At 41.8% G+C, this 14,115-nt stretch overlaps 1 protein-coding gene across 2 annotated transcripts in view; it reads right to left on the reverse strand.

Annotated features, from left to right (window-relative positions):
* Positions 1-7,101: 7,101 nt before the first annotated feature.
* The window catches only part of LOC140719749 (synaptotagmin-like protein 1), a 51,101-nt gene continuing 44,087 nt past the window's right edge, over positions 7,102-14,115 (reverse strand). For both annotated transcript variants that reach the window (XM_073034594.1, XM_073034593.1), the window contains exons 12-14: positions 10,045-10,144; positions 9,385-9,590; positions 7,102-8,240 (exon numbers count right to left, since the gene is read on the reverse strand). In XM_073034594.1, coding sequence (XP_072890695.1) covers positions 8,101-8,240; positions 9,385-9,590; positions 10,045-10,144 — 446 coding nt within the window. In that variant the 3' untranslated portion in view covers positions 7,102-8,100. The remainder of the gene's footprint in view (positions 8,241-9,384; positions 9,591-10,044; positions 10,145-14,115) is intronic.

Raw genomic sequence — 14,115 nt, forward strand, 5'->3', positions numbered from 1 at the left:
CTTTGGACACTACCTCACTTTTTTTAAAATATACAGTATTTCTGTTTTTGCGCATTTTAAAAAACCTATCCAATATACGTAATTGATGTACTTATTATGTTTTATTTTATTTAATATTATTTTTGTCTCTCTCGGCTAAATTATGTATTGCATTGAACTGCTGCTGCTAAGTTAACAAATTTCATGCCACATGCCAGTGATAATAAACCTGATTCTGATATATATATATATATATATATATATATATATACACTGTATTTGATGTAATTCAGTTTTCTTTATTTATTTATCAAGTATTGCATTGTACTGCTGCTGCAAAGTTAACAAATTTCACAACATATGCCAGTGATACTAAACCTGATTCTGATTGTGGTGTGCACCCTCTACCGTTTAGGCTTTCATAGGAAAGCAGCATCCGTCATCAGAGATCACCACCACCCACATCATGATCTTTTCTCGCTATTACCATCCGAACTCGCACCACCAGGTTCAAGAACAGTTACTGCCCCACAGCCATCAGGATCCTGAACAAGGGGAAAACTACACTCACTTGCCCATCTGTGGGGATGTACCCACAACCAATGATCTCACTTTAAGGACTCTATCACGTTATCTCATGTTTTCCTTGAAAAAGGATCTAGAGCGTTCCCGGAGTATATGATGAATGAATTACAAGAAGAGTTTATTCATCATGTTCTCCTTATTTATTTATATTTGTATTTGAATAGTTTACTGTCTTCTGCACTCTGGTTGATCTTTCATTAATCCTGTTAAAGTTACCGTTCTCTCGCATTGCTGAGTATGTCCACAGGAAAATGAATCTTAGGGTTGTATATGGTGTACTTTGATAATAAAATTTACTTTGAACTTTTCTGTGTATTCTTGAGGCATGGGCCAAGAGCTGAAAGAGCCTGGAAAAGAAGGCACTTCTCCAAGAGGACCACAACCTTGCTGTAGGGTTTGGAGGCTCTCATGCCTCAATGACCCAGAGAGCTATGTTGGCCAGTGTCAGTGTTTTATGCTTAGGCTCTTGGTAGTGTCACCCATGCCAAACAGGTCAAAGGGTAGAGGCCAGGCTAAGAGTGGTCCACTGGTCCTTCAGGGTCAGGGGTTCACCTCAGGGCTAACAACCCTGACGGGTCAAGCAAAACTGTTACAGAAACAGCAATGAAGAATCCACTACATCTGAGTGTGATGGTGTTCCCGAGTCTCCGCCCGGGATTTGCATGGCAGACAGTAGTGAAAACCGAGAGGAAGCCACTGACACGATGAAGGAAGCCCTGAACACCGTCAGAGATGGAGGAGCTTCATTGCTGCCCTGAATGCCTGCGGTGTAACAGGCAATAAGTAAAGAATGCCCTGCTCCACTTTGAACAGTCATGAGTCAGAATTCATCAATAGTCAATGGACTGTTTCTCAAGGGTGATTTGTGCCTAATGATCTCTGCCGTGACTGAGTTTGAAGTAGTGTGTATGTTTTGAGAGTTTGGGTTAGGGCATGTAATCTGACTGAATATAGCTGGGGGCTCAGGACTTGGGAGAACCCGCTTATCCTTCCTGTGGTTTTGAAGAATTTTTGCAGGCTTCAGGTTGGTATGCTTTCAGGGCCCATCTGTACATTGTAGCTCGACCAAAGTTGGTGTGACCTTGATTGTTGGATCTAGGTGAGGAATAGAAAACTTTCTCCAACAGACCTGTCCTGTTGGAGGCACGTAGAAGGTTAACATTGGTCTTCACTCAAACCAGCTCCATTGTGGGACTGTAAATCAACTCACAGGCCTGCATGCCATCATTAAGCAGGCGTAAGGAGCTGAATCTCTGCAGGCAATAGAAACCTCAGTTCCTTACAAGTTTACTTTCTTTTTAAAGATGCTCACAGTTATAGTCACTATAAGGTCCCCTAGCTATCCATCTCTCCTCAAATGCAGACAACAAGTTTGCAGATCTGAGACGGAAGCTGCTCACTGCCTAGTTTTATAATTCACATCTACATCCACACTGCCACTTGTCACCCAGGAGTACACATCATTCCCCAACCATAGTAGCCATGATTTGTTCACATTCACATGCCCATTACTCCCCTGGTGTTCAGAGCAGAAATGAAGGTCCCCCCTCTCTCTGGCAGTCTTGAGAGCTTCTTTCATCATGTCAGTAGCTTCCTTGGTTTTCACTACTGTCAATCCTAGGTGGAGACTCACTGAACTCCTGCCTCAGCAAGGACCTGGACCCATTGCAATTTGCCTATCGCCACAATATGTCAACGGCAGACGCAATCTCAATGGCTCTCCACACGGCTTTAGACCACCTGGACAACACCTACGTCAGGATGTGGTTCATTGACTATAGCTCAGCATTTAATATAATCATTTGCACAATCCTGATTGAGAAGTTGCTGAACCTGGGCCTCTGTACCTCCCTCTGTAATTGGATCCTCGACTTCTGAACCAAAAGGCCACAATCTGTGTGGATTGGTGATAACATATCCTCCTTGCTGACGATCAACACTGGTGCACTTAGGGGTGTGTGCTTAGCCCTCTGCTCTGCTCTCAATATACACATGACTGTGTGGCTAGGCATAGCTCAAATACCATCTATAAATTTGCTGATGATACAACCATTGTTAGTAGAATCTCAGGTGGTGACGAGAGGGTGTACAGGAGTGAAATATGCCAACAAGTGGAGTGGTGCCACAGCAACAACCTGGCTCTCAAAGTCAGTAAGATGAAAGAGCTGATTGTGGACTTCAGGAAGGGTAAGATGAAGGAACACGTACCAATCCCCATAGAGGGATCACAAGTGGAGAGAGTGAGCAGCTTCAAGTTCCTGGGTGACAAGATCACTGAGGATCTAACCTGGTACCAACATATCAATGTAGTTATAAAGAAGGCAAGATAGTGGCTATAGTTTATTAGGAGTTTGGAGAGATTTGGCATGTTAATAAATACACTCAGAAACTTCTATAGTTGTACTGTGGAGAACATTCTGACAGGCTGCATCACTGTCTGGTATGGAGTGGCTACTGCACAGGACCGAAAGAAGCTGCAGAAGGTTGTAAATCTAGTCAGCTCCATCTTGGGCATTAGCCTACAAAGTACCCAGGACATCTTTAGGGAGCGGTGTCTCAGAAAGGCAGCGTCCATTATTAAGGACCTCCAGCACTCTTTTCTCACTGTTACTGTCAGGTAGGAGGTACAGAAGCCTGAAGGCACACACTCAGCGATTCAGGAACAGCTTCTTCCCCTCTGCCATCTGATTCCTAAATGGACATTGAACCGTGAACACTACCTCACCTTTCAAAAAAAAATACAGTATTTCTGTTTTTGCACATTTTAAAAATCTGTTCAATATACGTAATTGATTTACTTGTTTACTTATTGTTTTATTTTATTTTTATTTTTTTCTCTCTGCTAGATTATGTATTGCATTGAACTGCTGCTGCTAAGTTAACAAATTTCACGTCACATGCCGGTGATGATAAACCTGATCCTGATTCTGAATACTGTCATGCTCATTGCTGTTTCCGTAATGATTTTGTTTCACCAGTCAGCCCTGAGTTGAACCCCCAAAACCTGGAGGACGTGAGGACCACTCTTAGTCTGGCCTCTGCCCTTTGACCTGTTTGGCATGGATGACCCTACCAAGAGCCAAAGTGTAAAGCTCTGACTCCAGCCAACATAGCTGACCAGATCATCCGGGCACACAAGCCTCAAAACCACGACAAGATTGTGGTCCTCTTGGGGAAAAAGTATCCATGAGAGCCAACTTTATTCTGTATCTCAAAATTTTTGGTAGTGATTTGTGAATTCTGCAAGGGAGGATTTCTGTTACTCAAACAGCTTTAATGGAGAGGTCACCAGCACCATCCTCAGCTTGGACGGACAACATACAACCTGCAGCCAAAACTCTCTCAACCTCAGCCAGAGCAGGAACGGCCAATTAACACTGAATGTAACACACTTCCAACCTGGCATTACTTACAGCCTTGGAGAACCAACTAACCTTGGGCGTGCAGGAGTGTTAATCGTTTACAAGTATTTTAGTCATCATTAGTCTACAGATAATGGGAAAATGAACGCCATGGTGGTGGAGCAGATACCACAATACTATTACAGCTCAGGGTGTTTCGAGGTTCGGAGTTCAATTCTGACGCTGTACATTCTCCCTGTGGAATGCTTGGGTTTTTCCCGGGTTTCAGGGAAACAGGAGGGAAAACTTCTTCACTCGGAGGGTGGTGAGAGTGTGGAACGAGCTGCCAGCACAAGTGGTGCATGCGAGCTCGATTTCAACATTTAAGAAGTTTAGATAGGTAGGTGGATTGGAGGGGTATGGAGGGCTATGGTCCTGGTGTAGGTCGATGGGAGCAGGCAGTTTAAGTGGTCTGATAAGCACCAGATGGGCTGAAGGGCCTGTCTGTGCTGTACTTTCTATGACTCTGTTTTCCTCCCATATTCCAAAGATGTACTGGGTTAGGTGAATTGGCCATTGTAAATTGTCCTGTGATTAAGTTTGAGTTAACTGGGGTTATGGGATCCCTGGGACAGCACGGCTGCTTCACGCTGTATCGCTAACTGAAAATAAATGATACAATGGGTCAGGGCAGATATAATGGAGTGAATTCTCTGTAGTATCCAAGACATCTTCAAGGAGCGATGCCTCAAAGAGGCGGAGTCCATCATTAAGGACCCCCACCAATTAGATCATTCCTCTTCTCTCGGTTATCATCAGGGAGGAGGTACAGAAGCCTGAAGACACAAACAACAATTCAGAAACAGTTTCTTCCCCTCTGCCATCTGATTTCTGAATGGACATTGAACCCATAAACACTACCTCGCTACTTTTTTATTTCTATTTTGTTTTCTTTTTTGCACTACTCATTTAACTATTTTATTTATATACATACACACACACACACACACACACACACACACTTACTGTAAGACTGTAAGTTCCTTAAGATTATTACAGCTAAGAGGTGGTAATAGGGACAAGCTTCCACTATCTACAAAATGCTCCCAATGGCGTGCGCCTCAAATAGCCCCTGACAACCAAATCCAGCTGACCAAGTTCTACTGACAGAAGAAGAGGCAAAGGTGGGTTATTAGCACCTTAAAACCAGCCACTTTGGGCAGACAGAGCACATCAGCTGTGGTTGGCAGCTTTTCTAGGAGAAGGAAATCTCTGATCTTAAACCTCCACTGCCTTGTGGCTATACCCACACATGGGGAAGGCTTCGGGTATGAACCCCAAGGGCAAAATCTGGAGCTGGATGCCCTAAGGGAGTCCTACATTGAGTTCAATGATGACTGACAACTCCTGCAATGCTGCTGGTACCAAACATTATCAGTCTCTGCATGGAGAAGGGAAAATTGCTACATGGGCAACAGCTTGTCCTCCATATCATACTACCTAGGCTTGCATATCTAGACAGCTAGGACACAATAACCATGGTCAACTCTAACCAACGGAGGCCTCAGACTATAAGACACATTTTTTTCAATATTATAATGTATTGCATTGTATTATTGCAGTAAATTTAACAAATTTCATGACATATGCCGGTGATATTAAACCTAATTCTGAATTCACAGGGTGATGACTGGGCATTTGTGATTGGTTAAGTGCAATACAGATAAATAAATATATAACAGGAATTAACTTTATAAGATCAACAAATAATTTCAACCACAATTTGCAGGTTGTTTTTATTTATTTAATTGGCATGTAAAAAGAAACCCTTGGGACTAATAGTGAACCTAAGAGTTAAAGCAGTTAAACTAATTTAAATCTACTAGTCTATTGAAATAAGCAATCTAACATTCAATGTGAAGATGGGTTCATTAAAGCAAACAAGCTGGGGAACAAGGTAGTGGAGAGATTGGGCGGTGGCCTCTGGTAGGAAATGGTTTACTGGTCGGCATTGTGATGAAGAAATTGTAAGACGAATTTAAGGTTCCACAACATCATGAGAGAAATATCCAAGGAAGAGATAAAGCCACAGGTGTAGAATTAGGCTATTCAGCTCATCGAGCTATCTCCACCATTCTATCTTAGCTGATTTATTATCCCCCTTAAGCCCATTCTCCTGCCTTCTCCCCATAATCTTTGATGCCCTGATTAATCAAGAACTTATCAGCCTCTGCCTGAAATATACCCAATGACTTGGCCTGCACAATGAATTCCTCAGATTCACCCCTCCCCCCACCCCTGTTGAAGAAATTCCTCCTTATCTCTGTTGTAAATAGATAGCTCTCAATTCTGAGGCTGCGTCCTCTGGGCCTAGACTTCCCCTCTATAGGAAACATCCTCTCCTTCATCCAATTTATCCAGATCTTCCAACATTTGACAGGTTTCAATGAGATCCTCTCTCATTCTTCTAAACTCCAGTGAGCACAAGCCCAGGACCATCAAAATTGTCTCATATTGTATGTTAAAACTTTCATTCCTGGGATAATTCTCATGAACCTCTTCTTGACTCTCCAATGGCCAGCAAATCTTTTCTCAGATAGGGGGCCTAAAACTTAGATAAGGGGTCTGCCCAATGTGTTATGCATTTAAATAGTAAAAAAAGTTGCAGGTCAGTTTGGAATTGGTTTACAGTTAAATGAAACCAGGCAATCAAAAGACAACCACCGATGATGACACATTATTCTGCAATACTTAGATTGGTGAAACTAAGGAAGTGAGGAAAGCTCATGAAGATAAAAATGGTCAAATTGTACAAGTCCATGTGTGGTCATGTTTCCCTGCAGTCTTGTGAGAGTCTGTTGGTTGCTCTGGGTCTTTCCGCATCCCATAGGTTAATTGCTCACTGTACATTACCCTTTATTTTTGTTTGTTGTTCCTTTCCACAACTCGTGGCGTTTCTTTAGCATTTTATCTGTTTTTTATGAGGCTGAGTTGCTAGTTCGACGCTCGACCCAACGGGGATGGAAAGCAGGCAAGGAGCTGGCCAGATTCGAACCCGGGACCACTTGCCTTGAAGACCGGTGCGATGCCACTACACCACCGACACTTTAGTGAAGGTAAAGAATAAAAGGGGAGTTTTTTGGCATATGAGAAAAAATTTTAAAAAAGGGAACATGAGACTGACTGGAAACCAGCATGGACCAGATAGTTTTTAATGTTGTAATAAGTATGCAATGCAGAAAATGCAGTAGGTTTATTGGTTGGAACAGTATAGGTTAATAATTTTATATATTAAAATTTGAAAATATCAGGAACTTTGAAGAAGGCTTCATTTAATTAATTGGATCATTAGAAGATAACATTAAAAAAAGCTTCACACAGCAAACATTTTAAGAACTTCTCAAGTACAGCTCCTCCCTAGGGTTGCAGCCCAGTTCATGAGTCAGAAATGCAGGCACCTAGCAATATATTTAAATAAAATCGTAAGCCATACAAAGGCAACATGTAGTTAAAGCAGGGTGTTTAACGCAACCATTCGAATATTGGCACAAACCAAGTTTGCACACAGGAGAAGATGGCTGAAACCCCCACAGCAGCTGGCAAATCCATGCCACTTGATCCGCCAGTCTCCCAAATGCTCAATCGTAACTTGTGAGGACCTGCAGATGGATTCAGGGAATTACACTGAAATCATTATCTATTCCACTTTGACAAAAGACTGCCATTTGCAATAAAAGTCTTCCCACTTGAATCCATCTGATTTATAAACATTTCACAGTTAATTTGCCAACCTGGGCTTAACTTCCAATAAAAGTTTCCTTTTACAGTTGAATTCCAGTGAAATAAAAGTCTTCAGAAAGAAACCCGTGGTGGCCATACATAGTCTGCAGGTCTGAGGTGGAGGTGGGGTGGAATTTATAGTTCTTGCTTGGTCCCAATTCTCATTCCCTGACCCAGATCCTGCCTTGGATGTTGATCTTATCTCAGTTCATCTCTTCCTTTACATCTCCTCACCTGAATGTCCAAATTCTCAGTTGTTCATCTCTCCAAAACAGGCAGTAATGACATCTCCTACCCCCAACAAATAATTGGCTTCTCATTTTAAGTCCAATGACCCATGCATAATGTTCTAAAGGAATAGCTAACTCACACATTTTATTAAATTTTATTTCAGAAGCGGTCTCCAGGTCTGTGATCATTCACTGGGTAACACATTGGATCGGATTGGTAATACAGCTTCCACCCACTCTCCAGGAACATCAAGCATCCTCTGCCACACAGAAATCTCTTCCTTATTTGAATCCATCCAGTTGACAGATTGGCCATAGCTGAAACCTAGAACAGCAGAAAGGTTAAGATTCATCAGCAGAGCTCAGCTTTTGCCTACGTTAGAGCTCACCTCTGAGGTTGCATTACAGCCTGGGTAAGGAAACACCAATGTCCAGGAGCAAAAAACCAGTGAGTGGTGCACACAGCTCATCGACCATTATGAAAATGTACATGGAGCACTGCCACAGGAAAACAGCACTCATCATCAATGACCGCTACCATCCAGGCCTTACTCTCCCTCAGCCCATAAGGTATAGGAGCAGAATTAGGCCATTTGACCCATCACATCTGCTCCACTATTTCATCACAGCTGATTCATTTTCCTTCTCAGCCTCTTTCACCCCCCTTCTCCCCATATCCCTTCATGCCCTCAATAATTAAGGATCTATTAACCTCTGCCTTAAATATACCCAATGACTTGGCCTCCACAGCTGCCTGTGTTGACGAATTCCACAGATTCACCACTCTCTGGCTAAAGAAATTCCTCCTCATCTCCATTCTAAAAGGACACCCCTCTATTCTGAGGCTGTGTCCTCTAGTCTTAGACTCCCCCACCATAGGAAACATCTTCTCCTCATCCACTCTACTGAGGCCTTTCAATGTTCGATAGGATTCAATGAGGTCACTCCTCATTCTTCTGAATTCCATTGAGTACAGACCCAGAGCCATCAAATGGTCTTCACGTGACATCCTTCATCCTGGAATCATTTTCGTCAACCTTCTTTGAATCCTCTGCAGTGTCAGCACATCCTTTCTTAGAGAAGGGGCCCAAAACTGCTCACAATACTCCAAGCGAGGCCTCACCAGTGCTTTATAAAGCCTCAACTGTACGTCCTTGCTTTTATATTCTAGTCCTCTCGAAATGAATGCTGACACTGCATTTGCCACCCTCACCACCAAGTCAAACTGCATATTAACCTTTCAGGAATCTTGCACGAGGACTCCCTAGACCCTCAGGTTTTCAAATTTTCTCTTCATTTACAGAATAGTCTACACTTTTATTTCTTCTATTAATGTTCATCTGCCACTCCCACTATAATGAGCATAGGGCAATTCACCTATCAAAACAACGATACTAGAAATGGCTGCCAAAAGTAATTTTTGTATTTTTAATTATACGGGACCCAGAGGAGTGAAACGTATTTGTTACCTGTTCCCAGACTGAGTCTCAATCCTCCCAGGAGCTGGTTGGAAAAGATATCATGGTCCCAGACGGTGAATTCTGCACAGGTCTCACGCACATCTTCTGTCTGAAAGCCGTCGTATACCATTGTGTGGTTATAAACAGGATTCAGGTCTTTCTTCATCACTCTGGTCTTCTGTTGACTGGACTTATTGATATCCGGTAGAATACAACTGATAACAAAGTAAAATCGTGAGATTATACAGAAGTATAGAAAAACAGCGGAAGAATTTCATTTGGCCTTCAAGCCCGTACCACAATTCAATGCAATCATTGCTTATCCTTTGTCTCAGTTCCCCCCTCTAGAAATCTCCATTCTCTTCTTGAACATAATTAGTGACATGGCTTCCACAACTTTTAGTGGTAGAACATTTCATATGATCTCCACCTTCCAAATGAGAAATATCAATTCTAAATGTTTTCACCCATATTGTAAAACTGTAAAGCTCGTTTCCAGACCCTTCAGCTGGGGAATCTTCCCATCACATCAAAAGAACCCAATTTCAAAAAGTAAAGACCGACACCCAAAAAGAAAGAGGAAAAACACACTAGTCTTGCAAACAATAAAAGCAAGTAACAGCATCAAGAAAGAGAACTGCGCTTTGTCAATAAATTACACTCCATTACCATTTAACAAAGGAGTTGATGCCCTTGGGTCGGATGGGGATTAGATTTCGTGCTTCCTTTAGCCAGATGTGCACTTCTGACGTGGAAGGTAATCCTTGATCTAAAGAGAGAGATTGCATCATCACTTCCGACTTCTCCACCTTAACCCAATACCACACCCACACCAACTCAATAATGTTGGTTTTACCCGAATATTGAGAATGCAGCCTCAGAAATGAAAAACAACTTGCATTTGTATACAAAATAGTGAAAATACTCAGAAAGTTGAATGTCAAAGTCCAACCCTCTGTATTGTTGTGAGAGGTGAAAATGGGTAAGACCAGCCAACAGGGCTCTGGTGAGATCAATCCCCTGTACAGTGGATGCAGTGGATTACAGTAATATTGATCTCCAACTTTAGATGATGGAGGCGGGAGGTCATCGATGACCTATGCTTCACTGGGAGCTAAGGGCCCATGAAGAAGATGAAGAAAAAGACTCAAAGAACAAATCAGCACCTGGCGTGAGGGAAATAGAACCACAGTTCCTGGTCATGTCTTGAATTGTTAATTTTTTTCTCTCATCACACTTTCTTGCTTGGTGTGCTGAACATTACTAGAATTTTGTGTTCTATTTCACATGTCCAGAGCCTGAAGGAATTTAAGTCAAACTGAAGTAACAGGGGGCATTGATTGAGATCACTGAAAGGTTGCAAGACAAATCCAGAATTAATAACTGATTTTGGGTGAGCAGTGTACCATAAGGATCAGTACTCCAGCATAGGCTATTTATGATTTTTTTCCTGTATTTTATAAGTTGGTGGTTAAACAAGGGAGCCATTTGTTGACCTTGAAGAAAGGAATCCACAATGATCCACCAACCTTTGTGAACTTTCCATTTTTCCTATGCTGGTTGCTGCCAGGAATCTCTGGCATCCAACAACAGCCAGTTGCTGCCAGGAATCTCTGGCATCCAACAACAGCCAGTTATTGCCAGGAATCCTTGGCATCCAGTGACAGTGATGAAATAAAACCAGCTGAGCAATGGATAACAAGGAAACAAATATTTAAAAAAAAAATAATTGCTACTTAAATTATTGTTTTACAGGACACAAAACAATTAGAACTTATGATAGAATTTGAAATATAGTACATACTTTAAAAGATAATAATTATCTTAAAATTAATTATAAATTTAAAGCTCAAAAGTTCAAAGTATATTTATTAACAAAGTACATATATGTCACCATATACAACCCTGAGATTCATTTTCTTGTAGGCATACTCAATAATCCATAATAGAATAATAACAATAACAGAATCAGTGAAATTCTGCATCAACTTGGGCGTTAAACTGGCGTGCAAAAGACAACAAACTGTGCAAATACAAAATGAGAGAAATAATAATAATAATAAGTAAATAAGCAATAAATATCAAGAACATGAGATGAAGAGTCCTTGAAAGTGAGTCCATAGGCCATGGGAACAGGTCAGTGATGAGGCAAGTGAAAGTTGAGTGAAGTTATCCCCACTGGTTCAACAGCCTGATGGTTGAGGGGTAGTAACTGTTCCTGAACCTGGTGGTGTGAATCCTCAGACTCCTCCTGTACCTTTTTCCTGATGACAGCAGTGAGAAGAGAGCATGGTTTGGGTGGTGGGATCCCTGATGATGGATACTGTTTTTCTGCAACAGCATTTCGTGTAGATATGCTCAGTGGTGGGAAGGGCTTTACCCATGATGGACTGGGCCATATCCGCTACTTTATGTAGGAATTTCTGTTCAAGGGTATTGGTGTTTCCATACCAGGCTGTGATGCAAACAGTCAATATACTCTCCACTACACATCTAAATGATTTCTTCTTCGTGGATTGTCACCTTGTGGTGGTGGAGAAGCTTGTGTGGTCATGAGATCCGGAGAACGATGCCATCTGGAGCTATGCTCCTGGTACGGTCACCCATGGTGGTAAAGTCAAGGGTGAGGTCCCTGACAAAGAACAATCCAACCAAGACCTCAACAGTGGAACAGGCAGATGAAGTTGCTTCGAACTCAACGGCTGTGATGGCAGATAAAGGCTGCATCAAATCCGTCAGCTCCAATCGTCGTGTTTCCACGCCACTGGAATCAGTTGGTTGATTTGTGAAGTATCCTGTGCTTCTTGGAGTGCAATATCAAGTACACGTTAAACAAATACAAGCACAGGCGTCTTCGCTCTGTGGAAACGGAACAAAGACCATCATCCTCGACCTCGAGGGATGGCCATTACGACAAAATGATTAAATTTCGAATTTAAATTATGTTTCTGAGTATTATAAATGATACAAACTTAGTTTCTTTTGGGCCATAGATGTGGTGTGTTACGGTTCTAAATCTTTAAATGTTCATTTACACTTCTACCAAGAAGCATCATTTTCATTTGAGATTCTTTTTGTCTGTTCATTGAAGACTAAGTTGAAGAAAAGGTCAAATGCTCTGGTGTAGAGGAAAAGGGAATCATTAACAGCAGTGTTTGTGTTTCCATGTTTAACTGAAGAGGTGTGTACTTCACCAACACAACTCTGCCTCTATTACTTGAGTTATTTTTCTCTTTGGAAAGATTCTGTGTACAAGTGTAGATGAGAAGTGCAGAGGCCCTCAGCGCAGCATCTGTAAGTTGCTCTCAACAGGTTATATAAACTGAGGTTCTGCTTGTCCTCAAACTGAGAAAGCTGAATGGAGACACAAGTGACTGCTGAGGCTTGCGGAACTCATTTGGTTGGGCAGTATTCATGGAGGGAAATGGACAGTTCACCTTTTGTGTTGACACCCTTCATCTTGCAATCCAGATGAAAGCCCCTTGAGCTGAAATGTAAACTGTCAATTTCCTTCCATAGATGAGTTCCTGGAGTGTATTATTTGTTCCATTTGGTTAGAGTGCTTTGATGAGCAGGACTTCATCTCATGTTTATCAGAAATACCTGAAAGGGAACTGCTTTGGTTATGAGACTGATGACCTGAAAAATGTTTGAAAGTGCTGGGGGGACAGGACGATGGTAGTCCCCATTGTCTTTTATCTTAATAAGACAATCGATTTGGTGAAATGTCTTGTTACCAATATTGAACAACACGCACATAGATAGCCTAGATAGTGTCGAGGATGGCCTTCCCACTGTAGCCCTTCCAGCAGTGCCACTGCAAGCTGCCACCTGGGTTGGTGGCAAAGATGGAATCTCCATCCACTTTTACTAGAAAGCCCCATTTCCACAGAGGATGTGGAAAGAAATGCATTAAGTATCACTCCAAGTTCCATCCTAACTGCTCAGTAGCACAGGATTCAATACTCTTTAAGCTGTTCCCAGCATGCAGATAAAGCTCAGTCATTTTCATTCATTCCACAAGGTGTTCCCACAACCTGCTTGTGTTTCATCTCAATAAACTCTTCACAAACGACTGTTGCACATTTTAAGGTCTGGAGGAAAATGAGAAGTATGCTGTCAAAATTGACCAATAAGGAAAGGCTACCACACAGATCTTATATTACAGGTTTTTGTCTTAACATTTCTTTTTTTTTTGAAGGTTCAAAGTGTTTATGAAATGTAGAATGCTGGCTATTTTTGTGTATATGTGTGTGTAAATAAAATGTGTATTGCAAAATACACTTCCTTAGGCAAGGTGTAGCCCCTTCCCCCCCAACCTATCTGGGTCACATGAAGCCATGGGAGCAGGTGGTGGATGGTCGTATGAGCAGCTGGTGCAACATCACAAGTCCTGGTTATGTGACCACTGACATCAAGCAGACAATCTCTGAAGAGTATTGATAATGGCTGGGGTCACCCGTCTTGTAAAGACACTGCCCAGAAGAAGGTGATGGCAAACCAGTTCTGTAGAAAACATTTGACAAGAACAATCATGGTCATGAGACCATGATTGCTCCCCTCATATGACATGCACATAATGATGATGATGATCACAAAATAAGAAGTACTTAATATTGTTAAAAAGATGGGAATGTAGGGTTGAGTAGTTCAGCCACAGTGTTATTAAATCACACAGTAGCCTCAAATGGTTGTATGGATTATTCCAGTCCTTATATTTTTACAACATCTATGATTAAA

This window comes from Hemitrygon akajei, chromosome 32 (assembly GCF_048418815.1).
Source record: "Hemitrygon akajei chromosome 32, sHemAka1.3, whole genome shotgun sequence".
Taxonomy (NCBI): Eukaryota; Metazoa; Chordata; class Chondrichthyes; order Myliobatiformes; family Dasyatidae; genus Hemitrygon; species Hemitrygon akajei.